Source organism: Hyperolius riggenbachi, chromosome 12 (genome assembly GCF_040937935.1).
Source record: "Hyperolius riggenbachi isolate aHypRig1 chromosome 12, aHypRig1.pri, whole genome shotgun sequence".
Lineage (NCBI taxonomy): Eukaryota > Metazoa > Chordata > Amphibia > Anura > Hyperoliidae > Hyperolius > Hyperolius riggenbachi.
The window spans coordinates 168,693,129-168,718,379 of NC_090657.1; the positions used below are offsets into that span (position 1 = coordinate 168,693,129).

General features: G+C 44.1%; 1 protein-coding gene across 5 annotated transcripts in view; it reads left to right on the forward strand.

Moving 5' to 3' along the window:
* SYCP2 (synaptonemal complex protein 2) overlaps nucleotides 1–25,251 on the forward strand; it is a 198,514-nt gene that overhangs the window by 72,811 nt on the left and 100,452 nt on the right. For 3 of the 5 annotated variants that reach the window (XM_068263657.1, XM_068263659.1, XM_068263658.1), the window contains exons 19-24: nucleotides 10,314–10,438; nucleotides 10,510–10,585; nucleotides 10,680–10,737; nucleotides 13,618–13,724; nucleotides 16,463–17,535; nucleotides 20,965–21,065. In XM_068263657.1, coding sequence (XP_068119758.1) covers nucleotides 10,314–10,438; nucleotides 10,510–10,585; nucleotides 10,680–10,737; nucleotides 13,618–13,724; nucleotides 16,463–17,535; nucleotides 20,965–21,065 — 1,540 coding nt within the window. The remainder of the gene's footprint in view (nucleotides 1–10,313; nucleotides 10,439–10,509; nucleotides 10,586–10,679; nucleotides 10,738–13,617; nucleotides 13,725–16,462; nucleotides 17,536–20,964; nucleotides 21,066–25,251) is intronic. The other 2 variants (XM_068263662.1, XM_068263661.1) reach the window with 2 other exon arrangements.

The following is a 25,251-nucleotide window of genomic DNA, read 5'->3' on the forward strand; positions in this document are numbered from 1 at the left end:
ATATACCCCTGCCTACATATCCTGGGCACATATACCCCTGCCTACATATCCTGGGCACATATACCCCTGCCTACATATCCTGGGCACATATACCCCTGGCTACATATCCTGGGCACATATACCCCTGCCTACATATACTGGGCACATATACCCCTGGCTACATATACTGGGCATGTATATCCCTGGCTACATATACTGGGCACATATATCCCTGGCTACATATACTGGGGACAACTGGCTGTTTGTCATTATGTGCATTTACTGGTGAAAAGCTGTCTCCTATTATGTGCATTTACTGGTGAAAAGCTGTCTCTTATTATGTGCATTTACTGGTGAAAAGAGGTCTTTTATTATGTGCATTTACTGGGGAAACGCTGTCTCTCATTACATGCATTTACTGGTGAAAGGCTGTCTGTCATTACCTGCATTTACTGGTGAAACGCTGTCTCTTATGTGCATTTAGTGGGGAAACGCTGTCTCTCATTACATGCATTTAGTCTACGTGTCACGGAGATCTGAACGTTTGGTTTGATGTGTCACGACTCCAAAAAGGTTGGTGTAATGTTTACAAACAACATGGCTGCTGTCATTGTATCACAGGAAGAAGTAATCATATTCTATTAAAGCAGTATGCAGACAGATTTGCTGTTTAAACCATCTAAACTGTACATAAGATATATAGACAAGTTACTTGTTAGTTTTTCATCTCGGATCCACTTTAAAGAGAATCTGTATTGTTAAAATCGCACAAAAGTAAACATACCAGTGCGTTAGGGGACGTCTCCTATTACCCTCAGTCACAATTCCGCTGCTCCCCGCCGCATTAAAAGTGGTTAAAAACAGTTTTAAAAAGTTTGTTTATAAACAAACAAAATGGCCACCAAAACAGGAAGTAGGTTGATGTACAGTATGTCCACACATAGAAAATACATCCATACACAAGCAGGCTGTATACAGCCTTCCTTTTTAATCTCAAGAGATCATTTGTGTGTTTCTTTCCCCCTGCAGCTATCTTCCACTGAAGTGTCAGGCTGTTTCTTCCTGCAGAGTGCAGACAGCTCTGCCTGTATGTAATTCCTCAGTATGTGAAAGCCCAGCCAGCTCAGAGGAGGATTTATCCAGCTTGTAAAAGATAATAGAGCAGAGAGAAGCTGCAGTAATCTAAATAACACACAGGCAGTGTGCAGAGAGGAGCCTGGAGGAGGGAGATGCATCACAGAACCACAACACTGAAGAACTTGGCAGCCTTCCAGACACAGGCTGACAAGTCTGACAGGAGAGAGATAAGTTGATTTATTACAGAGATGGTGATAGTGGAACGTGCTGCAGTAAGCCAGAGCACATTAGAATAGATTTTGGAACTTGTAGGATGGAAGAAAACCGGATGAAATTTTTGTTACGGAGTCTCTTTAAGAGCAGATGCAGAGACGAGCAACAAAATTGATACGAGGGATGGAAGGTCTCACCAAGAAAGGTTAGATAAAGTGGGTTTATTTAGACTAGAGAAAAGATGCCTTAAGGTGGCCACACACGATACAATAAAATGATCCGATTTTACAGCAATTCGATAAAAACGATTGGATCTCCCGAAAAAAATCGAAAGCATTTTTTTCATTCGACTGAAAAATCTGATCGGATTTCTCTTTTTTTTTCGATTTTTATCTATCCAGAATGCCAGATATTTTTCTTCAATTTCTCTAAAGATTGTATGGTGTGTGTTAGATTGTCAGTTTATTAATATACACACCCAAGACATTTTCTCAGTTTCCAATCATTTTTATCATAATTGGGTAAAAAAATGAACATAGGTGTGTGGTACATTGGTCATATTTTTGAAATGTTACAATCAGTCAAAAAAATTGATTGCAATTCTTAAATTGAACAGATATTTAAAAAATTGTATGGTGTGTGGCCACATTTAGAGGCAGGGCTGTGGAGTCGGCGCAATTTTGGGTGCCTGGAGTCAGAGTCGGGAAAAAATGCACTCCTAATGAATTTAAACTGTAACTAAAATAGAAAATATAAAATGTTCTATTTCTCAGATAATAGTCATCATAAATAATTTATATATACAGTAATAGCTGTGCTTAGTCCACAAAAATGAAATAAACCAATCAAAATTAGTTACTTGTGCTGCTTCAATAAAGCAGTCCCCGTAAAGTCAGATGTACATATCTGATTGTGACTGTACAGTATATATGATGTGTACACAGGAATCTCTTATATATACTAAATAACATCTATGCTGTAAGAATAAAGCCTGATGTGTAGCAGTGTCACTAATAGAGATGGTCAATGAGATGGAAATAATTCTATGTTGATGCTGGTTTATGCAAATGTATGCACTCTCTTTGCTCATGAAATCAAATAATTTGATATGATAAAATTTGGTTTGGTGACTACGAATTAAAGGGTACCTGAGAAGGATGAAAAGTTTTATACATACCTGGGGCTTTCTCCAGCCCCCTTCAGGCCAATCAGTCCCTCGCTGTCCTCCTCCGCCACCTGGATCTTCTGCTATGAGTAATTCAGCCAGTCAGCGCAGTCCGGCCGCATGCCGCTCCCACAGCCAGGAACATTCTGCACCTGCGCAATAGTGCTGCACAGGTGTAGTATGCTCCTGGCGGCGGAGTGTGTGCATGCGCACTACGCCTGACTGGCTCAAGTACCTGGACACATAGCAGAAGATCCAGGTGGCGGAGGAGGACAGTGAGGGACTGATTAGCCTGAAGGGGGCTGGAGGAAGCCCCAGGTATGTATAAAACTTTAATTTCATCTGTCTCAGGTTTACTTTGTTACACAGTAGTACTATACTCTACATATGCACTCCCCACAGAGCTGCAAGGAATCCACTGAGAATGCTGTGCACATTGAACACAGAGGTGTTGTCTATCACCCATAAACCTGGTTCAGATTGTGCTTGAAGAATGTGTAATAGAGGAAGAATCGTCTCATTCTCCTGCAGAGTACCTGTACATCACTCTTACATGTATCCTTGGTTACAGTGCCTAGGGCCTGATCCATGTTCAGATTGTGCATGAAGAATGTGTAATAGAGGAAGAATCTCCTCATTCCCCTGCAGAGTACCTGCACATCACTTTTACATGTACCCACAGTTGCATTGCCTAGGGCCTGATGGATGTTTTTTTTTTTTCCGGTCTGTACCTTTTACAAGTACTCTTACCAAGGACTAGTTTTAGTCTATGACTAAAGGGAATAAATATGTCAGTCTACATATCCTTCTAACTTCAGTTGTCTTTTAAAATTCCTAAGTGTTGGCAGTTAAGAGACGAATTTTATGTTACATACTTTCAATCAACAAGATTGTAATATGCAAATTAGAGGAGTCGGTGGAATCCTAAACTTCGGAGTCGGTGGATTTTTGTACCGACTCCACAGCCCTGCTTAGAGGGGATCTAATTAACATGTATAAATACATCAGAGGGCAATATAAAAGCTTGGCCGAAAAGTTTTTTGTCCCTAGGAGGAAAAACGTTTTAGCCATTTATTTAGGAAAGTGTTATTTACAGTAAGGCTCACTGCACACTGCAAATCCGGTTTGTGATTCCGATTTTCCCTGGATGCTATCAAAAGAAAAACACTGAAAAAACGCAGCATGTAGTACCGATTAGAAATCGGAATCGCATGTGAAAATCGATTAAAAATCGGAATCACATGTAGTGAGCAGGGAGCTATATCTGCATTTAAAGAGAAATCGTGACCAACAATTGAACTTCATCCCAATCAGTAGCTGATACCCCCTTTTACATGAGAAATCTTTTCCTTTTCACAAATGGATCATCAGGGGGCTCTGTATGGCTGATATTGTGGCGAAGCCCCTCCCACAGGAGACTGTGAGGACCATTTTCCTGGCGGTTTCCTGTCTGTGAACCTCGTTGCATTGTGGGAAATAGCTGTTTACAGCTGTTTCCAACTGCCAAAAAAAGCAAGCAGCAGCTACATCACCTGCCAGCAGTAAAAATGTCACCATGTGATAAATGTCAAAATGTAAATCAGGGAATTTATATGGGAACAAATCCAGCAAACTCTTAGCTAGAGCCCTGAAACAACAACAGCAAAAGACGTTTGTCTCCCAAATAAAAGATGAGAAAGGGAATAAACACATCAGAAGCAAGTCCATAGCAAATAGCTTCAGACAATTCTATACCAACTTATATAACCTGCAGCAGACAAGTGTACAGAAGGGAGACAAAACTATCAGAGCAGCCATTAAGAAATACCTAAAAGAAGCAGGACTGCCCCACCTTGATTCTGACGCAATACAGGAAATAGAGGAACCATTTACGGAACAGGAGATTAAAGGGGTCATTGCGGGCATCAAATCTGGGAAGGCTCCAGGGCCAGACGGCTATCCCATCGAATATTATAAGAAATATAAAGGAATTTTAGCCCCCTATCTCTGCAAACTGTTTAATACACTTGCAGAATGTAATCCTGCTATATGCTTACCAAACCAAACACTAGAATCTCACATCACAGTCATCGCTAAACCAAATAAGGACCCTGCTTTGTGCGGAAGCTACAGGCCGATATCGCTTCTTAACCTGGATTTGAAAATATTTTCAAAAACTTTAGCCAATAGATTGGCAACACACATGGGGAATATAGTACACTGGGACCAAGTGGGCTTTATCCCACATAGAGAAGCAAGAGACAATACCATCAGGGCTCTTGATGTGATGCAGTTCGCTCGGTCGAGGGGCATCCCATGTATGCTACTATCAACAGACGCCGAGAAGGCCTTTGACCGAGTGGGCTGGGTTTGGGTCAGAGCAGTGCTGGAACAGATTCATTTAGGGGAAAAGATGCTAGCATGTATTGCAGCCCTCTATTCCTTCCCAACTGCACGAATTAAAGTAAATGGTATACTATCAGAGCCCCTCATAATTAAAAATGGGACACGACAGGGATGCCCCCTCTCCCCTCTCATCTTTGCCCTGGCCCTGGAGCCTTTTCTATGTCAGGTAAGGAAAAACCAAAATATCAAAGGAGTAAATATAGCCCCCACAGATCATAAAGTAGCCGCATATGCGGATGATCTTTTGTTCTTCCTAACAGATCCAATAACGACCCTGCCGAACTTAGTAAAGGCGTTTGAGGAATTTGGCCACCTTTCAAATTTTAAAATAAATTTTGATAAATGCGAGGCCTACAATATCGGTATTCACAATGATCAACAACAGCAGCTAGAAAGCAATTTCCCATTTAAGTGGAACAATAAACATATCAAGTACTTAGGTACATACTTATCAGACTCTCTGAAAGATATATTTAGCAATAACTTCCCCCCCATGCTAAAGACGCTTAAGCTAGACTTGACAAGATGGGATCATCCACACTTCTCATGGTTAGGAAGAATCGCAATAATAAAAATGAACGCCATGCCCAGACAGTTATACCTTTTCCAGACGCTGCCGATAACTATCCCTAGCTCATTCCTTAAACAAACACAGGCCGCCTTCAATAGATACATCTGGAAGGCCAGACCCCCACGGCTGAATAGACAGATCCTATATCAACCCAAACAAGATGGCGGTCTAGCCGTCCCTAACATGTCCTACTATTACTACGCATCAGTTCTCACAAGAGCAGTGGACTGGGCCAGACACGACAAATGTAAACATGGGACGATAGTAGAAAAAACGATAGCATCCCATACTCTTACAGAACTGCTCTGGATAGGAGAATCTGACAGGTCAGGCTGGGGACTGCCACCACTAGTTAAGACTACACTGAAAGTACTAGATAGAGTGAGACATCTCCCGGACATGACCCCAGGAATTTCCCCGTTACTCCCAATAACTAAGAACCCAGATATCCCCCTAGGACTACAAAAAGAGAGAGGGGAGGAGATAGGAGACGGAAGGACCTTGAATCTCTTAAACTTAGGGGATATAAACGGGTGGTTCCCAGTACAGAATATACAACAACGCTTCCCACAAATAAGACTTAACTGGTGGTCCTTCTTCCAAATAAGATACTACCTACGTAGAAGACGAATAGAACCAACACAATGGAGACAATGCACAGAGTTTGAATTATTATGCACAGGGAAAGAACCCATGAAAAAAACGCTGTCCACATTATACCTAATGCTATTGAGCCAGACCAAACCCTTCTTGCCATTTCTAGATAAATGGGAAAGGGAACTTAACAGACCACTCTCCCAAGGGCAGAGATCCAGGATGTGCATATTCGCCCATAAGACATCTCTGGCGGTAAGAATACAGGAAATCGATTATAAAATTCTTACTGATTGGTATTGGACTCCTGTTAAACTCCAAAAAAATTTCCCTGATAGGGATCCGAACTGCTGGCGCTGCCATAACTCACCGGGTACGTTGATGCACATCCTGTGGCTCTGTCCAGATGTTAGAGAATATTGGGAGGGAGTCAAGACACTGATACAACAACTGGTGGAGGGTGAGGTGCCGTTCACTCCTGAATTTTATTTACTACATCTAAATGAATGGTCTATGAGAAAATATAAAAAGTCTATAGTCAGACACGTTTTGAATGCGGCAAAATGTATACTTATACGGCATTGGAGAGACTCCACGCCCCCTACCATGAAAGAATTAATAAGGGAAATGGATCAGATATGTATGATGGAAGATATGGCACACACAGCCTTAAATAGGACAAAAGATCTTCGCAAAACATGGGCATATTGGACGGTATTCAGAACCTCTGAAGAATTCGAGCAGATGATGAGCAACTTAAATAATTACCCCTAATGGAGTTGATGCTGAATACATATATGAGAAAATACTTGCACGCACCATGGAAAGGGACGTCCGATTACACCCAATAAGAGAATATATAAGATGGGGACAAGATCACACTGGTTGGTTGAGTTTATTAGTTAAATAGTTAATGTAAAACATATTACTATATTTTCTCTCTCACCTGAGAGGTAATGTTATAAGATACTGGTTTATATGCAACTTTAGGTTAAATATTAGAAGAAAAGACCTATGTCATGTCAGCCTGAGATAAAGGTTCCGATGTATATTAGGCTTGAAATCTGACTTGCTACAAGGTCAACAATTAGAGGAGAGCTAAACACTAACTGTTGGTATAATGACCTTGTTATATAATATAATACAGTATAAATATGGGTACATATTTTGAATGTGATATTGGATACTGTGACATGCTATGCCATCTTTTGTAATTGAAATAACAGAGAAAATAAAGAATATTTAAAAAAAAAATGTAAATCAGGGAGAGGAAAGCTTTTACAATAGGCAAACACTGACTAAATCATTTATACATAATTATTGTAAAAAATGAAGCACTTTTTTATTACATAATTTTCACTGGAGTACCTCTTAAAGGGGGCTTAGATGCTTTCCTTGCATTGAAAGACATCCATAGCTATAAGTACTAGGTAATGCCCAGTGGTGTTGATCCAGGGATTTTATCTGATTGCCATCTGGAGGAAGGAATTTTTTCCCTTTTGGGGTAATTGGACCATGCCTTGTAAGGGTTTTTCGCCTTCCTCTGGATCACCAGGGATATGTGAGGGAACAGGCTGGTGGTGTACTTTTTCTGGTTGAACTTGATGGACATATGTCTTTTTTCCACCTAAATAAATAACTATGAGTGACGTCAGCTGGGGGCTTCTGCGCTTGCCTGAAGGTCCACCGCTGAAGTCACTGAGCCACTTACCGGGGCTCAATGCGGCTGAACGGGACATCGTAGGAGGATGGCGAGGGACACAGCCATGCTTATGGGCCTGGAGGAAGCCCCAGGTAAGTAAAAAAAAACTGTAGTGAGACTCATCTCTGAGTCACTTTAAGGTAGCTTTTTCCTGGAATGTTCACTTCTGAAGTATTTTAAATCCACATTCAGAGCAAAGGTGTTTTTTTTTTAAATGCATATTGTGAACATTTATATCTCAATTAGAAAGGCATAAAGTGTTGTGCATTGCACATTAACCATTCTTGCGTTAGTCATGTCAATGGCCTGACTGGCTGGGTAAGCAGTGCTGACTTCCTGTATCAGTATCAGATGCTGCTTGGCTAGACCGCACAACAGTCAGCGTTCCATCCAAGCGTCTCACTCTTATCTCCTCCTCCACTTGTGGAAGTCAGTGGGGATTAGGGAGGGAACACTGACTAGTCTTGCCCTGTATACACAGAACTGACCCCACCCTCTTTCTGTATGCTGCTGAAAGTAACTCTTTGTGGTCAGCACTGCACATTCTTGGATTAGCTTCTACCTGTCTGGGTGCTCTTTCACTGTCTCATGTTCCAACATTAACTAAGACTCTGTTCTAGGGCCTCTTCTCTCCTCCATCTACACTCGTAGCCTGGGGCAATTAGTAAGTTATTTTGGTTTTCATTATAATTTCTATGCGGATGAAACCCAAATTCATCTTTCTGCCCCTGGCCTCTCTTCACTATTATCTTAAGTCCCTGACTATCTGTTGTCTACATTCTTGTTATCTTATTTCCTTAAAGAGAACCCAAGGTGGGGATCTTAGAGTTAAATCTATACACAGAGGCTGGGTCTGGCTATAGTGCCCAGCCTCTGTTGCTAGTTGAATATTCCCTAAATCCCCCCTGCGCTCTGCACGAGCCCATAAATTACAGCTGCGCTGTCGGGCTCTGTTTACCTTTCTAGTGTCACTCATGCTGCTCCCCCCGCCTCCTGCAGAGCGCTGGTCCCTGCCTGAGTCCCTTCTCTCTAATCAGCGGCGAGGGAAGAGGCGTGGGCAGGGATCGGCGCTCTGCAGGAGGCGGGGGAGCGGCGTGAGTGGCACTAGAATGGTAAACCGAGCCCGCGACACGCTCAGTGTCGCCAGCGCGGCTGTAATTTATGGGCTCGTGCAGAGCGCAGGGGGGATTTAGGGAATATTCAACTAGCAACAGAGGCTGGGCACTATAGCCAAACCCAGCCTCTGTGTATAGATTTAACTCTAAGATCCCCACCTCGGGTTCTCTTTAAAGTTAACATGAATAAAATGGAGATTATGATATCTCCATCTTTTCTTTCTGCTCCCCCATTTATGGTGACCATCAATGTGGAAAACACCGCAATAACCCTCAATTCCTAAAGCTCGCTGTCTGGAGGTAACTCTGGAATCTGAACTCTCATTTCAATCAGGAATTAAGACATTAAAAACCTCCTGCTACTTCCAGCTCAAAAATATATTCAGAACTCATCCCTTCTTAACTATAACATCCTAATTTGCAGTCAAAAACCAGACTGGCACCTCTCCAGTCTCTAGTGAACTCTGCTGCTCATCTCATCCACCTCTCCTACCGCTCCTCTGATGCAGCTCCTCTCTGCCAATCCCTCCATTGGCTGCCAATAACCCATAGGATCCAATTTAAATTCCCCATGCTATCATGCAAAGCTCTTCATAAGTTGTCACATTTCCTCACTAATCTCCATCTACCATCACACGTGGACCCTTCGCTCCTCTCAGGAGACCCATTTGTCCTCTAGTTTAGTCACCTTCTCTCACTCCCACATCTAGGACTTCTCATGGAAATCACCTCTCCTTTGGAACTCTCTCCCATGGCTTGTCAATCATGCTCCGAGCCTGGAAACCTTAACACGCTCTCTCTTCGGACAAGCCTATCATTTGCTGTAGGTAGCATTGGAGCTTTACTGTCTCATCCGCTAACCCCTGTGTCTCCTTCCCTTATGTCTCCAACCCACTACCCTCTAGGTTGTAAGCTCACAAGGGCATTGACTTCCTCATGATGTTTTTTATTCTGATGTAATTTTTCATATGAGCATGTACAAGTATTGGTGATGTCTCAAACCGTTCATCAACATTTTCTGTATTTGTACTGCTAGAGTTTTGAACCTCTTATGTATCTGTTCCTCACTATTTTGTACTGTGTACAGTGCCACAGTAGATGTTGGCACTATATAAATAAACAATATTTAATTGTATAAACCCAGCAAGGGAAGGGTTCAATGCTTCATTATACACTGGCCAGAGTGGAACTCTTCAGAATTAGTAGCTGCAGTGCTGGCCACAGAGAGTATACATCCCAGCAGCATCAGGGTAGAGTGGTTGATCAGCTCTATTTAGGCGATAATCTCCAACTCTCCTGCCAGCTCTGTACTGCACAAATCTGAGTCATGTGACTTTTACCAAAGGTAATCTCTCTGTAATTAATGCATCAAATTTAAAACTTGTATAAGTAGCAGCATACTGTACATTAAATCCTCCAGGGATCCAAGTCACAATATTGTGTTGCTTTGTATCGATCCCTGTATAATCTGTACAGTTACCTTTCATAACAGTTCCGATAATTTGTTGGTAGCCTCAGTGGTAAAGAAAAGGATGAAGCCTCCTCTGGAAATGACCACCTCTGCCCAGAAAGGGGTATTGCCTGTGCCCAGTGACGGTGGCAGGACCAGCAGCCTGAGAAAGATAGCCCCTTGTAAGGTATGTGCAAAATCTTTATCTCAGTTACTGCGGTTCCTGTGCTCCAACTGAAACTGATAATTTGCATTCAGAAGAAGCCTCCAGCGGCCGGCCGGGAGACTGTGCAGACCAGTGACCGCGTCCAGAGTCTGACAAAAAAAGCCCATGGTTGGTAGCACTTTGTTGTATTCACATACAGGAAATACACTTACTGAACGGTTTATTGTAATGGGACTCTTCTGCACCTTGACTTGTTTTCCAGAAGAACAGACAGACATTGTGCCGGATACCCAGTTTCCTGCTGGACTGAAAACCCCTGTGTAGGTACTGCCGCAGGTTTGAGCGTAAAGGGAGCTTGTCAGCCTGATTATCTCTGTGAAATAAGTGGTTCTTGCATCAATCTGTGTCCTATTAACTGTGGATAACGTAAAGGTGCCCAATGTACGCAAAAGATAGATACCACCTTTCTCCCTTGCAGAGTGAGTGCTGCGTAGAAATATTTGCCTGCTCCCATTGTGTTGGGTCTCCTCCCGAGTCCCGGTGCAGTGTCCGATTGTGCTGCCCTAAAGCTGCCTTCTGGTCTGAGGAATGTGCATACTTAGTGGCAAAGTTACCGTGGTGTAGATTACTGTCACGGACGGTTGCGGGGCCGCAGACGCGTCCTGGAACCGCCCATGAAGAAAAAGCGATCGCACTCGATTCCCTGCATCGATTGCGCTTCAAATCGATACAATCTGGGTTGAGTGTGTAGGGGCAGCTGAAGTCCTTTTCTTAGCAGAGAGAGAGCACCATCCTACAGGCTGGATGGCTCTTTTGATATGCTAATGAGCCTGGGCCCAGAGAGTCCCTGGCTTCAAGCTGTGCTGATGGCCCATCCATCAGGTATAAGGTGACAAGCACCATGACAGAACCAATCTAGAGTGAGGAAACTCAGACACTCCGACTCCTTTTCCCAGCAGGGAGCCGACATGTGGCTTGCTGCTGCCAACTTCAAAGAGCCTTTGCCTGGGAATGACCTGGTATAAATCCCAGGGGTCTCTCATATTCCATAAACTGCTATATGTATCATATTTTCTGTGTTGCCAGGCTGGCAGACCCTCTAAACTAACAGAGCAGGCTTGACCCTATCTGGCGCTGGTTCTGAAGGAATTTCAGACCATCCTGAGGGAAAGACTGCCAGTTAGGCAGTTCGGAAGTGCCCTGCTGATACCACAAGGGTCCCACCCCTCATGTTTGGTATCAGGCTGCTGGGTACATCGAGGCAGACCTGAAAATATTAATAAATCTGCCCTGACCTGTACGGTTCTGTGAGATAGAGCCCATATATGGTTAAGGCATGATTTCTGGCCCCCAGGACAAGGGGAGGACTCATCTCATTTTCTAAGGGGGGGTGTGGGCCCGCCCTCACTCCCTCCTACTGAATCAGGGGCATAAGAATGGCATAGGAGCCAAACTCAGTGTCCTCCACACTGAAACATCTTGAACTCATCAGGTGCCAGCTTGAGGATATGCTGGCATCCACCTGGTCTGAACTCAGATTGAAACCCAGAACTCTGATTTTCCCACAAAAAGGACATCTTTCCAGGAACTAAGTATTTTTCTCCCTTCTTTTATTTTTTTATACTGGCTATTACTGTTTTAATAATTGTCTGTATATATTAATTATTTATATTGCGTGAATAAACGACTTTCTCCAAGTCATTCACTGTCCGCTACCCTGCTTTTCAGCACACACAGAACTGATCCCGGGTCTCTGAAGATACGCTACTGTTTGTTTGTTATTGGCTAGACAGAATACCGTGTGTTTAACCGTTTTATTCGCAGGACTAGTCAGTCAGTTAGTGGGCTCCACGGTCCCATGGTAACCGCGGTGGTGGCAGTTTACTCTGAACCAGTGGGTGAAGTTGTAATCACCCGTGTCTCACAGGCTCCCTTCCGAGTTGTCTGCGGCTAATTCTTAACGGTTCCTGCGCATTGACTGCGACCAGAGTTCGCACGATCTGTGCGCTGGCACCGTTTAGAAGGCTAAGTGCGGTCAGCCACTAGGGCTCCTGTGACAATTACTATTTCCCCTCCAGGCCGCCATGGACTCAGGGGTTAAGATCAGGGCAGGATCCTACTGCACATGCGGGGCGGTGTAGATTTTAGGGCAGCACGATCAGATACAGTATCGGCAGTAGCAGTTTTGCTTCATGCCTGCCTTCCAATGCAGCATAGAACAAGTGGCTGCTGGGAGGAGGAGGATGCATGTCATGTAATCCGGAGCCTGAGGGGCAGCATAGCACAAGTGGCTGCCAGGAGAAGGAGGAGACTCAACGAGGGCAGGTAAGTACCATCTTTCCCCTAAAATTAAACCTACCTCGAAAATAAGGCCTCCCTTATATTTCAAGCATGCTTAGGCCTAGCTGGGGGGGGGGGGGGGGCGCTGTGTGTATAGGGAGGTGTGTGGGCTCTTACCGCACCTACCTTGTAGCTGCGTCCCCCTCCGCTCCAAGCAATTTCTCCGGTGGTGGCGGAGGCGACATAGTATTCAAGCTATGAGGGCGCCATTTGACCTGCACGCAGTACGCTTTGCCGGCTCTGCGCTGACGCTCCCCTCATGTAATCAACAATGTGCGCCTGGGACACATCAGCCAGACGCACGTTTATGATAAAAAAGGGAGCGCCAGCGCAAAGCCGGCAAAGCATACTGCGTGCAGCATGAGGGTCAAAGGGCGCCCTCATAGCTTGAATACCATGTCGCCGCCACCACCGGAGAAATTACTTGGAACGGAGGGGGACTCAGCCACAAGGGAGGTGCTGTAAGAGCCTCCCCATACACATCGCGTCTAGCCCCCCCCCCCCCCCCCCCCCCCGAAAATAAGCCCTAGCACATATTTCCTCCCCAAAAAGAATATAAGACAGTGTCTTATATTCGGGGAAAGATGGTATATTCAGCGCTCTGCTGCGCTACACTGCATGTGGGGTGGGGGGAGGAGCAGGCTCCCACACCCCCTAGGCCCTCCGTGATCACAGGGGCTATAGTTATGTGTCTGCACAGATGTAGGAAAATGTGTGTGTTGTGTCCGGAGGGGGGCTTTAGTGTTTGGCCTTCCTCAGTCATGGATGTAAATACTATGTAGGCAGAGCACTTTTATTGTTGCTGGATTTTACTTATTGGTAGATATGTTAGTGACCATTGTGTGGCTTCTGTGTTGTAGGATGCCTGGTCTCTCCAGCACTTGCCTGAGTGCGAACAAGATGCGTACACGCTCCGTACATCAGAAAGCGAAGATAAGCACGACCAATGGATGTCTCTCTAATAAAGGTATATAAACTGTGACTGCAGGATTATTCCTTCCTTATTATGCAGAGGAAATTGTAGTGAGAGGGACATGGAGGCTTCCTTCTTCCCTCTGACACTTTGGTCATCCCTGACACAGAACACCTATGCAGATCGGGTATTCTGACACCAAACACATATGCAGATCGGATATTCTGACACAGAACAAATATACGGATCAGGTATTCTGACACAGCACATTCAGATCAGGTATTATGACACAGAGCACATATGCAGATCAGGTATTCTGACCCAGAACACATATGCAGATCGGATATTCTGCATGTGTTCTGTGTCAGAATACCTGATCTGCATATGTGTTCTGTGTGTCAGAATACCTGATCTGCATATGTGTTCTGTGTGTCAGAATACCTGATCTGCATATGTGTTCTGTGTGTCAGAATACCTGATCTGCATATGTGTTCTGTGTCAGAATACCCGATCAGCATATCTGTTCTGTGTCAGACTACCTGATCTGCATGTGTTCTGTGTCAGATCAGGTAGTCTGACACAGAACACATATGCTGATAGGGTATTCTGACACAGAACACATATGCTGATCAGGTATTCTGACACACAGAACACATATGCAGATCAGGTATTCTGACACACAGAACACATATGCAGATCAGGTATTCTGACACACAGAACACATATGCAGATCAGGTATTCTGACACACAGAACACATATGCAGATCAGGTATTCTGACACAGAGCACATATGCAGATCGGATATTCTGACACACAGAACACATATGCAGATCAGGTATTCTGACACAGAACACATATGCAGATCAGGTATTCTGACACAGAGGCTGCTATCATGAGCGGACACGCTCTGTAGTTCTCTGTATTTTAATGTTATTTCTGTAATCTGCACCCTAGCACTTAGGCACTGTATGCATGTTATGTTTATCCCTTGAAAAAGCTTCCTTAGAGAAGTGAAACATGTTGGGTGATTGTAAGGTGGGGGGAATTGTGTAAATACTGATAATATCTTACGAACTCTGGGGTCCTTATCATACAAATAATACTTATAATGTACCCTTCAGTTCGTGTATTGTAACAGAGAGATTAAATGGTGGCAATAGCAGCCATTGGTTGTTTTTAAATGTTCTAAAGTCATAAAAGTTATGTTTTAATTAAATTTATCCCATCAACAAAGGGGATTTGTTGTTTAGGATATTGATCATCAGGTATTTGTGAATATTCTGACACAGAGCACATATGCAGATCAGATATTCTGACACAGAACACATATGCAGATCAGGTATTCTGACACAGAACACATATGCAGATCAGGTATTCTGACACACAGAACACATATGCAGATCAGGTATTCTGACACACAGAACACATATGCAGATCAGGTATTCTGACACACAGAACACATATGCAGATCATGTATTCTGACACAGAGAACACATGCAGATCAGGTATTCTGACACAGAGCACATATGCAGATCGGATATTCTGACACACAGAACACATATGCAGATCAGGTATTCTGACACAGAACACATATGCAGATCAGGTATTCTGACACAGAGCACATATGCAGATCAGATATTCTGACACAAAACACATGCAGATCAGGTATTGTGACACAGAACACATATGCTGATCGGATATTCTGACACACAGAACACATTCTGAGACATCTGTGTCTTCTGTCACAGATGCGGACTGCACAACCATGTTTACTCCTACTGCACTAGTAACTGTAAAATTCCCCTGCGCACGCCAACTTTACTGTACATGATTGCATCAGGCCCAATGTCCCTAACTTGTTTGTCCAAATGGTAGCAGAGACTGCTATTAGGCATTGTCCACACATACCAATAATAAGATATATCTTTGTGTATTTCACGTTCCCCCTGTGTTTGTTTATGAAGTATCATCACTAGAAATGTATAACTTATTCCTCCAGTAGATACTTAGCTCAAAGGTCGGGCTAACTCTCTAGTTCACATGCCACCTCTTTCACCCTCTTCACGTGGACACATGGTTGTGGAAGTCAGTGCCTGGGGCTTGTGCACCGCACCCCTCGCCTTCAGAGCTCATGGCTGGACACAGCCAATACGTATTGCCCATCTCAGCAGGTTTCATGGGGTAGCAACGCCACTATACCACCTGACGTTATCAGTGCTTCAGTTGAGCCCACTTTTGTGTAGCTGCATAAAAACTTTACGAAACAGAAGGCGTACCTGAACTGAAATAATGGTTAGACCAGATCGTTGCCTAAGAAGTGAGAAGCCTCTGGATAGTCCAAAGGCTTCCAACATTCTGTTCCAGCACTGGATCCCTCTAAACATATTCCGCAAGAGCTTGCCGAATATACCTCTCCTGGCTGTGCTACCATTTGTTCCGCTGTGCCTCTAATGGGCATGTGCGAGTATGGTCTGCACATGCCTAATACAATAAAGCCTCCCGTGCACAGCTTTTTACACAAGTACTTCGTACTACTGGGTACGCACAATCTGTACCCCCATATTGTCCACTGTGGATGCCCTCAGGAGTGGGGCCAGAAAACAAAGCACTTCCTGGGCAGCAGTGTTAGACTCAAGGAGGCTTGTTAAATATGTTTCTTGTGTCAACACTCTTGAAGCATACAAGTGCAACTCTACTGCATGTGCAAATGACAGCATGCTTGCATGTCCAGAAAAACTTAGCCACATTGCATGTTTTTGTCTGCTTTACTTCTGTATTTTACTAATTTTCAGATAAAGTTGTTGGAGACCTCATTGCTAAACAGAAAATCTTTAGTTTAGCGCTGGAAGGTGAAATATGTGAGCAAAATAAGAAAGATAAAGGTACCAGCCACCAAAAGATGAAACATCAACCAGAAAAAACAAGCAAAGCCACAAAAGGAGAGAGCAGACAAACTAAAGAACAAACTACTGGGAGGCAAAAACACAGAAACCTCAAAAGGGCTGATCCATCCTTGAAGTCAAAGAGCAGAAAGTCCGAAATCGCTTCTCCTGCCGATGGTACCGCTGATAAGGCGTTGTTTGATAACAAGAAGGAAGGCCCGCATGTGGCAAAAAGATATAAGTCAGAAATTCCTACACATGTTGATACTAAGAAGACTGACTTTGGTAACACTAATGAGAGTCCAAATGTAGTAAGAAAGGAAAAGGTAGATGTCCCTTCTCGTGGTATTGCTACTGATAAGAAGACTGACTTTGATAACACAAATCAGGGTCCAAATGTAGGAAAAAGAGGAAAATTAGACGTTGCGTCTCATAGTAAAGCTTCTGATAAAACTCGCTTTGATAACCTAAATGAGGGTCCAAATGTAGGAAGAAGAAGGAAGTTAGATGTTCCTTCTCATGATATCGCTACTGATAAGAAGACTGACTTTGATAACACAAATGAGGGTCCAAATGTAGGAAAAAGAAGGAAGTTAGATGTTCCTTCTCATGGTATCGCTACTGATACGAAGACTAACTTTGATAACACTAATGAGGGTCCAAATGTAGGAAGAAGAGGGAAGTTAGATGTTCTTTCTCGTGGTAAAGCTCCTGATAAGAAGACCGACTTTGATAACATGAATGTTGGCAGAAGAGGGAAGTTAGATGTTTCTTCTCATGAAAGCACTTCTGATAAGAACAATGACTTTGATGACATGAATGAGAGTCGAAATATAGGAAGAGGAAAGTCGGACATTTCTTCTCACTGTAACAATTCTTATAATAAGTCTGAACTTGATACCAGTAAGGATGAAAGCCTGAATATAGCCAAATCCAAAAGCTCTGCTGATGCGGCCAAGGAGAAGGAACTGGACAGGCTTAAGGTTAGTAGTCTCGTGTCCTTAAGCAGCCTGGAAAATGAACGAAGAATATTCTTAAAGTACATTGGACTCGTTTGGAAAAAAAAAAAAAGAAACCAGATACTTAAGGAGAGGGAAGGCTCTGGGTCCTAATGAGCCTTCCCTCTCCTCTCCCGATGCCCTCGGTGCAGCGCTGGTTCCGCCGTTTAAATCCCCTATCACGGGGGACTTTGGGAGCCAAGTCCTTCCAAAAACGGGCGGCTCCATACTGCGTACGTGTAAATGCATGAGAGAGATGGTGCTTGCGCATTATGGAGTGGCCCGTCTTTGGGAGCACAGGCGGAAGGAGCAGTATTTGACCAAATTGGTCAAATACTGCTCCCGGGGACAGCACTGCACCGAAGGCACTGGTAGAGGAAGGGGAAGGCTCATCACCCAGAGCCTTCCCTCTCCTTAGGTAAGTATCTGGCTTTTTTTTTCTTAAAGCGCTGTTCCCATTTTCCTTCAATACAATACAGAGATGGTCCTCCCTGCAAAGCATCAGTCCACAGGATGGTTTATTGGTGTATCACACAGTCATCAGCATTTATAGCAAAAGGGAGGCAAACTCCTCTGAAATGCTGGCCTGATGCCTGAGTGTTACACCAGTCACTTGGCTTTTGGATTGGCACTTTGCAAGTCAGACAATGGCCTCAATTCACTAAGCTTATTTCCTGTCTTTAATAAGGTTTCTAGAGTTATCACCATGGTGATAAGGCATGTAGTATTCAGGAAACATTATACCCCAGTCAAACCTAAAGTTAACTCTTCTGTCTTTAAGTTAAGGAGAGAGCTCTAAAGTTAACTCTTCAATCGTTAAAATAACTCCAGAATTGTAAAAGTTAAGGACAGGCTGTTAATTGACTGCATGTGAAAATAACTACATCTCTACACTATATAACTTATCTCTACACCTTAAAGAGACTCTGTAACAAAATGTTCAGCCTTATTTATTCTATCCTATAAGTTCCTTTACCTGTTCTAATGTGCTTTGGCTTACTGCAGCCTTTTCTAGTTGCACGGTCTCTGTAATCTATCAAATCTTCTTTTCTTTGTCAAGCTTTGTCAGCCCAGAGAGGAATGTACTGCCTCTGCTGTGATAGGCAGACGTTATGCACACCTTCTCCACGTTCCCCTGCAGGCTCTGTGTGTGTGCTTTGTTTATCCCTCACAGACAGGTCTCTGCTCTCAGTTTTCTGAGGCAGTGAGGCTAAGGGGGGAAGGAGCTGCTGCCTGTCACATGCTAATCCCAGACTGGAGGGCAGATAATTCACTATGTAATAAAAACTTGTAGTATACTGTAACATGATAGATGTATACACAAGCATCACTTCCTGGTTAGCGGCCATGTTTTTTGTTTGTAAACACTGCCTAAAACTGGCGATTAAAAGCCAGGATTGTGGCGGAAATGGAAAAGAGGCATCCAGGAGATCACAGTGACTCGATTGGTATGTTTTTTATTGTACAAATCGGACAGTGCAGATTCTCTTTAATAAGGCAAGATCGATGTGTAGTGGTAAGTTTTCTCTTGCCTTATTATCTCCAGCATGATCTTTGTGAATTGAGGCTTATCTCTGTTAACTGGAGCCCATTTTGAATCTGCATGTAGTATCTGATGAGACTGAGCATCAATCAGTATGGGTGTTAGCTGTTACCTCTCCAGTACACGCAGGTACAGTTTCCAGGCATGGTCTTAGCTGGTCATACACTTATAAATTGCCACTCAATGTGGCAAAAGAATCGATTTCTCTCTGATCAGAATCGGACAGGAGTAGATTCCACACATAACACATTAATTTTCAATAGATTACACTTGGGAATCTATTGAAAATGTACCATTGCGCTGTGATAGAGTGCAATAATATGGGCCGTCTGCCGACACTTCTCAGATTAAAGTGAGTCTGAAGCGTTAAAGAATAAGAAAGAAGAAAACAGATACTGACCTAAGGAGAGGGAAGGCTGCGGGTGCTATAGAGCCTTCCGCGTTGCTCCTCTGGCTCCCCCCTTGAGACTTCTCTCTCTTCTGCTGCGGGAGGCTTCGGCAGCCTGGCGCATGCACAGTACTGAGCAGCTCATCTTCGGCAGCACTCAGGCTCCTGAAGACTGTCCTAGCCTTGGGTAGCGGAAGAGGGAGCAGTCTCAATGGGGGAGCCAGCGGTGGAACACTGGGACAATAGGAGGAAAGGGATGGCTCTATGGCACCAACAATTTCAATGAGAAAGGTTTGCACACCTGGTTCAAACACCTGCCATGCAGGTACAAAGTATAGGTAGCAAATGGGTGCAAAAAGTCAGTAAACCGGACCACCTCAATGGCCCTACACATACAAGAAAATATAAAATGACTTGCACACCAACACTGAGATCAAAATGCATGAAGTTTTGTATTAATAGAAAAATTGAACAAAGTTGGCTTGAGCCACAATTATACAAAATGTTACAGTTTGAGTATACACAAATAATGGGAGCAAATCATGTGCCCCATGGGATAATGAACCTTGTCTGTTGGCTATTCGCCAATGAGTGCTAAACAACAATTATCCATATGTACAATCAGAGAAGTAGACAACAAACAGTCAATAGCCGGAGTAGACAAAAGGATAAATAGTATACAAGGTTATCCCAAAAGGGTTAATACCCTGACAGCGCCGTTTCGGGGGTTTCCCTTCGTCAGAGGGTATATGCCTGGGCTCCTTGCATGGCTGCTGTGAGCAGTGAGCAGCCATCCAAGGAGCCCAGGCATATACCCTCTGACGAAGGGAAACCTCCGAAAGGGCGCTGTCAGGGTATTAACCCTTTTGGGATAACCTTGTATACTATTTATCCTTTTGTCTACTCCGGCTATTGACTGTTTGTTGTCTACTTCTTTGATTGTACATATGGATAATTGTTGTTTAGCACTCATTGGCGAATAGCCAACAGACAAGGTTCATTATCCCATGGGGCACATGATTTGCTCCCATTATTTGTGTATACTCAAACTGTAACATTTTGTATAATTGTGGCTCAAGCCAACTTTGTTCAATTTTTCTATTAATACAAAACTTCATGCATTTTGATCTCAGTGTTGGTGTGCAAGTCATTTTATATTTTCTTCTATGGCACCAACAGCCTTCCCTCTCCTTAGGTGAGTATCTGTGTTTTTTTTTGTTGTTGTTTTTTTTTAACGCTTCTGACTCCCTTTAATAGAATCGATCTACCTTTCAGATCAATTACATTAATCTGATCACATTGGTAATTGGGACAAGCTGTGTCCTCTGCCGAGACAATCCACCTGGCTGATCGTTCGCCAAGGGGCATTGAATGCTGCTGTACACACATTAGACTGAGCATTGGTGGCCCCTCTGCAAAGCTTTATGGTATACCCATGGGTTGTCGTTGTGTTTGATGTTTAACAGTTATTTGGCTTTTACAGGATGATAAAACCAACCATGATGTGGTGCGGTCATTCGTTGCCAAAATAAGGAGCAAATACTGTCAGAACACTACAGCAAAAAGTCAAGCTACAGCGGCGTGGTATGCTCACTAATGTTTATGTATCTTTTCTTTAAAGAGACTCCGTAACAAAAATTTCATCCGGTTTTCTTCCATCCTACAAGTTCCAAAATCTATTCTAATGTGCTCTGGCTTACTGCAGCACGTTCTACTATCACCATCTCTGTAATAAATCAACTTATCTCTCTCTTGTCAGACTTGTCAGCCTGTGTCTGGAAGGCTGCCAAGTTCTTCAGTGTTGTGGTTCTGTGATGCATCTCCCCCCTCCAGGCCCCTCTCTGCACACTGCCTGTGTGTTATTTAGATCAGTGCAGCTTCTCTCTGCTCTTTTATCTTTTACAAGCTGGATAAATCCTCCTCTGAGCTGGCTGGGCTTTCACATACTGAAGAATTACATACAGGCAGAGCTGTCTGCACTCTGCAGGAAGAAACAGCCTGACACTTCAGTGGAAGATAGCTGCAGGGGGAAAGAAACACACAAATGATCTCTTGAGACTAAAAAGGAAGGCTGTATACAGCCTGCTTGTGTATGGATGTATTTTCTATGTGTACATCAACCTACTTCCTGTTTTGGTGGCCATTTTGTTTGTTTACAAACAAACTTTTTAAAACTGTTTTTAACCACTTTTAATGCGGCAGGGAGCGGCGAAATTGTGACAAAGGGTAATAGGAGATGTTCCCTAACGCACTGGTATGTTAACTTTTGTGCGATTTTAACAATACAGATTCTCTTTAAGGCCCGGTTCACATTTGCGTTTTTTTCCGGAACGTAACTGGAACGTATACTGTCCAAACGGAACAGATGTGAATGGATCCAATGTTAACCTATGGATTCATTCACATGCGTCCGTTGGTACGGATACGTTTCGGCCCCCAGACCAAAAAATTGCTGCAGGCCCTAATCTTCCGGACTGTTCTGCTTAGCGGAACGGACCTGGACAAAAATGCAGCAGCATTGGGGGCAATGGGAAACGGAATGTTTCTTCACAGTAGTGAGGAAACGGACTGTTCCACAGGGGGATGGGGGCATGGGCAGACGCGATCCTGAGTGAGGGAAGGGTGCAGCAGCTGGGCGGGTGAGCGAGGGAGGGTTTATCCATACAAAATCTTCCGTAGCAGCCGGCGGTATAGGCTTCCGTCTTCTTCCGCGTCATGTGACTAGTCAATGTGTAATCCTAGCAGAAAAAGAAGAAGCCTCTACCGCCGACTGCTGCAGAAGATTAGGTATGTATTTGCTGAGTGAAAACAGATCCGATCAATCATTGATCTGATCTGTTTTCACTATGTGAACGGGCCACAGACTGAGCCATCCGGATCCGGTGAAGCGGAGACCAGATCCGCTCACTGGATCCTTTTTGGCTCGAACGCAGATGTGAACCAGGCCTTACTGTTGAAGACTAGGAATGTTCATGTGCTTGAGAAGTCATTATTATTTATTGTATTTATAAATTGCCAATTATACAGCAGTGAACAATGGATAAATATGGAGACAGACAACAAACAAGGTAAGGCTGGATCCACACTATAAGCGCTTTTCTGAGCACTTTGTGATTGATTAGCGCTTTCTGAGCGCTTTGTAAAAATTTCTCCCATGCACTTTCATTAAAATCGCATTAAAAATCTCAGCGGTCGTGTAAAAATCACTGCTATTTTTACCGCGATTTTAATGAAAGTGAATGGGTGCGATTTTTAAGGTTTAAAAATCTTAAATGGCAACCGTACCGTGTACAGGAGAGTAGTACAAGTCAAGGGGGGTCTACAGCTGTTTCACACCAATTGTCTGTGGCGCTTCATCAGGACGTCTTAACAAACGCACACAATCCCCTTATATACATGCTGTTATAATCAACTAAAGTAATTAAGACAATTACCTATTTTAATTACCGTATATTCCTGCATATAAGGCGACCTGGCGTATAAGACGACCCCCCAACTTTTCCTGTTAAAATAAAGACTTTGGCATATGCTCTCCGTATAAGACTACCCCTTTTCACAACATGCCTCCTCCATCCTCCTGGCCCACCCCTGTATACACCTTTGGATATTACTGCGTGCCGCAGTCATCCAGGGGAGAGAAAAGAGATCAGGGTGTGATTTTTTTTTTTTTTTAAGAACGGGGTGTCAGTATTGTGGCAGGCAGAGCAGAGCTTACCGGGTGCAGCAGCCTTGAAAGGTCCGCTCGTGTCCTCATATGTCCTCCACTGTCCCCCGCATCATTTATGTCCACGTCCCCTGTGTTTGAAAATTCAAAGCTGCAATATAATAGCATCTTGCGAGCAGCCGCTCGCATGGATAATACGGCAGCTTCCTGATTCCGGGTCACCTGACTGGTGACGGGCATAGGAAGAGGAAGACACTGAATTGTGGAGCGCACGTCACCAGTCAGGTGACCCGGAATCAGGAAGCTGCCGTATTATCCATGCGAGCGGCTGCTCGCAAGATGCTATTATATTGCAGCTTTGAATTTTCAAAAACGGGACGTGGACATAAATGATGCGGGGGACAGTGGAGGACATAGAAGGACCGAGGACACGAGCGGACCTTTCTGCCAAGGCTGCTGCACCCGGTAAGCTCTGCCTGCCACAATAGTAACACCCCGCACCTGACACCCGGAGTATAAGACGACCCCCCACATTGCAGAATATTTTTAGGGCTCAAAAAGTCGTCTTATACGCCGAAATATACGGTATGTATAACGGTGCAGGTGACTATCACCTATTTTAATTATGTATAACTGTGCAGGTGACTATCTCCCAGCAGGAAATATATAATGCAGACTCAATATTGTCCACCATGGGCCAACAGACGGGTAAGCATGTCGTATCCCCGGCAAACAGAACGCTGAGCGGGCTTACTTCCGCTCCCGTGGAACGCACACTATGTGCTCAACACCAGACGCGACCATTAGGTCACGTTCGTGTTGTAATTTGCGTCACTTCCTGTAACGATTGTGTAATTATTTCCGTGGTCAGCGCACAGGATGCGCGCTGACACTGCGGAAATCCTCCACAAGCGTTTAATGTGAGAGAACCCAGCAATGGTGCAATGCACCTGTAGAGGGGAATTCCTGCCGGCAGATGGAGCTGTGGAGAACAGAGGAACAACCCCTCTGTACTGCCACAGATGCCAGATAGGAATTGTACGATGGGAAGCAATGCAGGGCAAGATAGCCCTTAGAGAGAGAGAGCACAGAGACAGGATGTATGTGTGTCCACCAATCTAGTCGCCACCCAGTGACGATGAACACACAACAGTGAAGCCCAAGTGGGAAAGCAATCGCAAGAGATGGCGATTGCTGACAGCAGCACAAGACTGAATAAGCACAGAGAAGGAATGTATGTGTGTCCACCAATCCAGTCGCCACCCAGCGACGGTGAACACACAATGGAAACGAAGTGGGAACGCAATCGCAAGAGTGGCGATTGCCAATAGAGACACAAGACCAGATCAGACAGAGCACAAGTGTAGCAGGAAAGTCATAACAATAACCAGAACGTCAAGGAAAATAACAAACGCTAGCTAAAAGCGAACACCGCACTCATTCGCAACAGCGAACACGTTTAAGCACGATCACCGTGCGTTAGGCACCAAGTGATAAGCGTGCCACCCTAACTAACCAACACAACCACGAAATAGAGAACGCAAGCGCTTGCTAAACCGTTACTTCACCGAGCCTACAGCAAACGTTCGTACCAGACAAGACCGAGAGAAGGAGCAGCCAGCAGCTGCTCTGGTTAGCACCCCCAAGGCAGAATGCAGAAGGAACCACCACCACTGCCGCTAGGGCAAGTGCGATCCAAACAGACAGAATGATTTCCTGACGACAAGACAATCGCAAGACAGAACGATTCACAATCGCCAACCGTTGGCGACCGTGCAATCGCACAGACAAAACATATAATACAACCTGACTGCACTAGAAGGGATGCCTAGTGCAGTCCCAAGGAATTACTCTAAGATAATCTTAACAAACAATAGCAAAGGCTGACACTCCAGGTGTTAGCAGGAACAAACCATCATGACCAGCAAAGGATCCTGGGAGAACATGGTATTTATACTGCAAGCCTTCAAAGGAGGCAGCTAGGCAATTTGCATGACAAGTGTATGCAAATGCCTCAGTGGCAGAACAAGTCTGAAACTTGCAAAGTAAGAGACCTGCAGCCCTCAGACTTAAAGAGTCTGAAGCGAGAATAGATCTCGCTTCAGA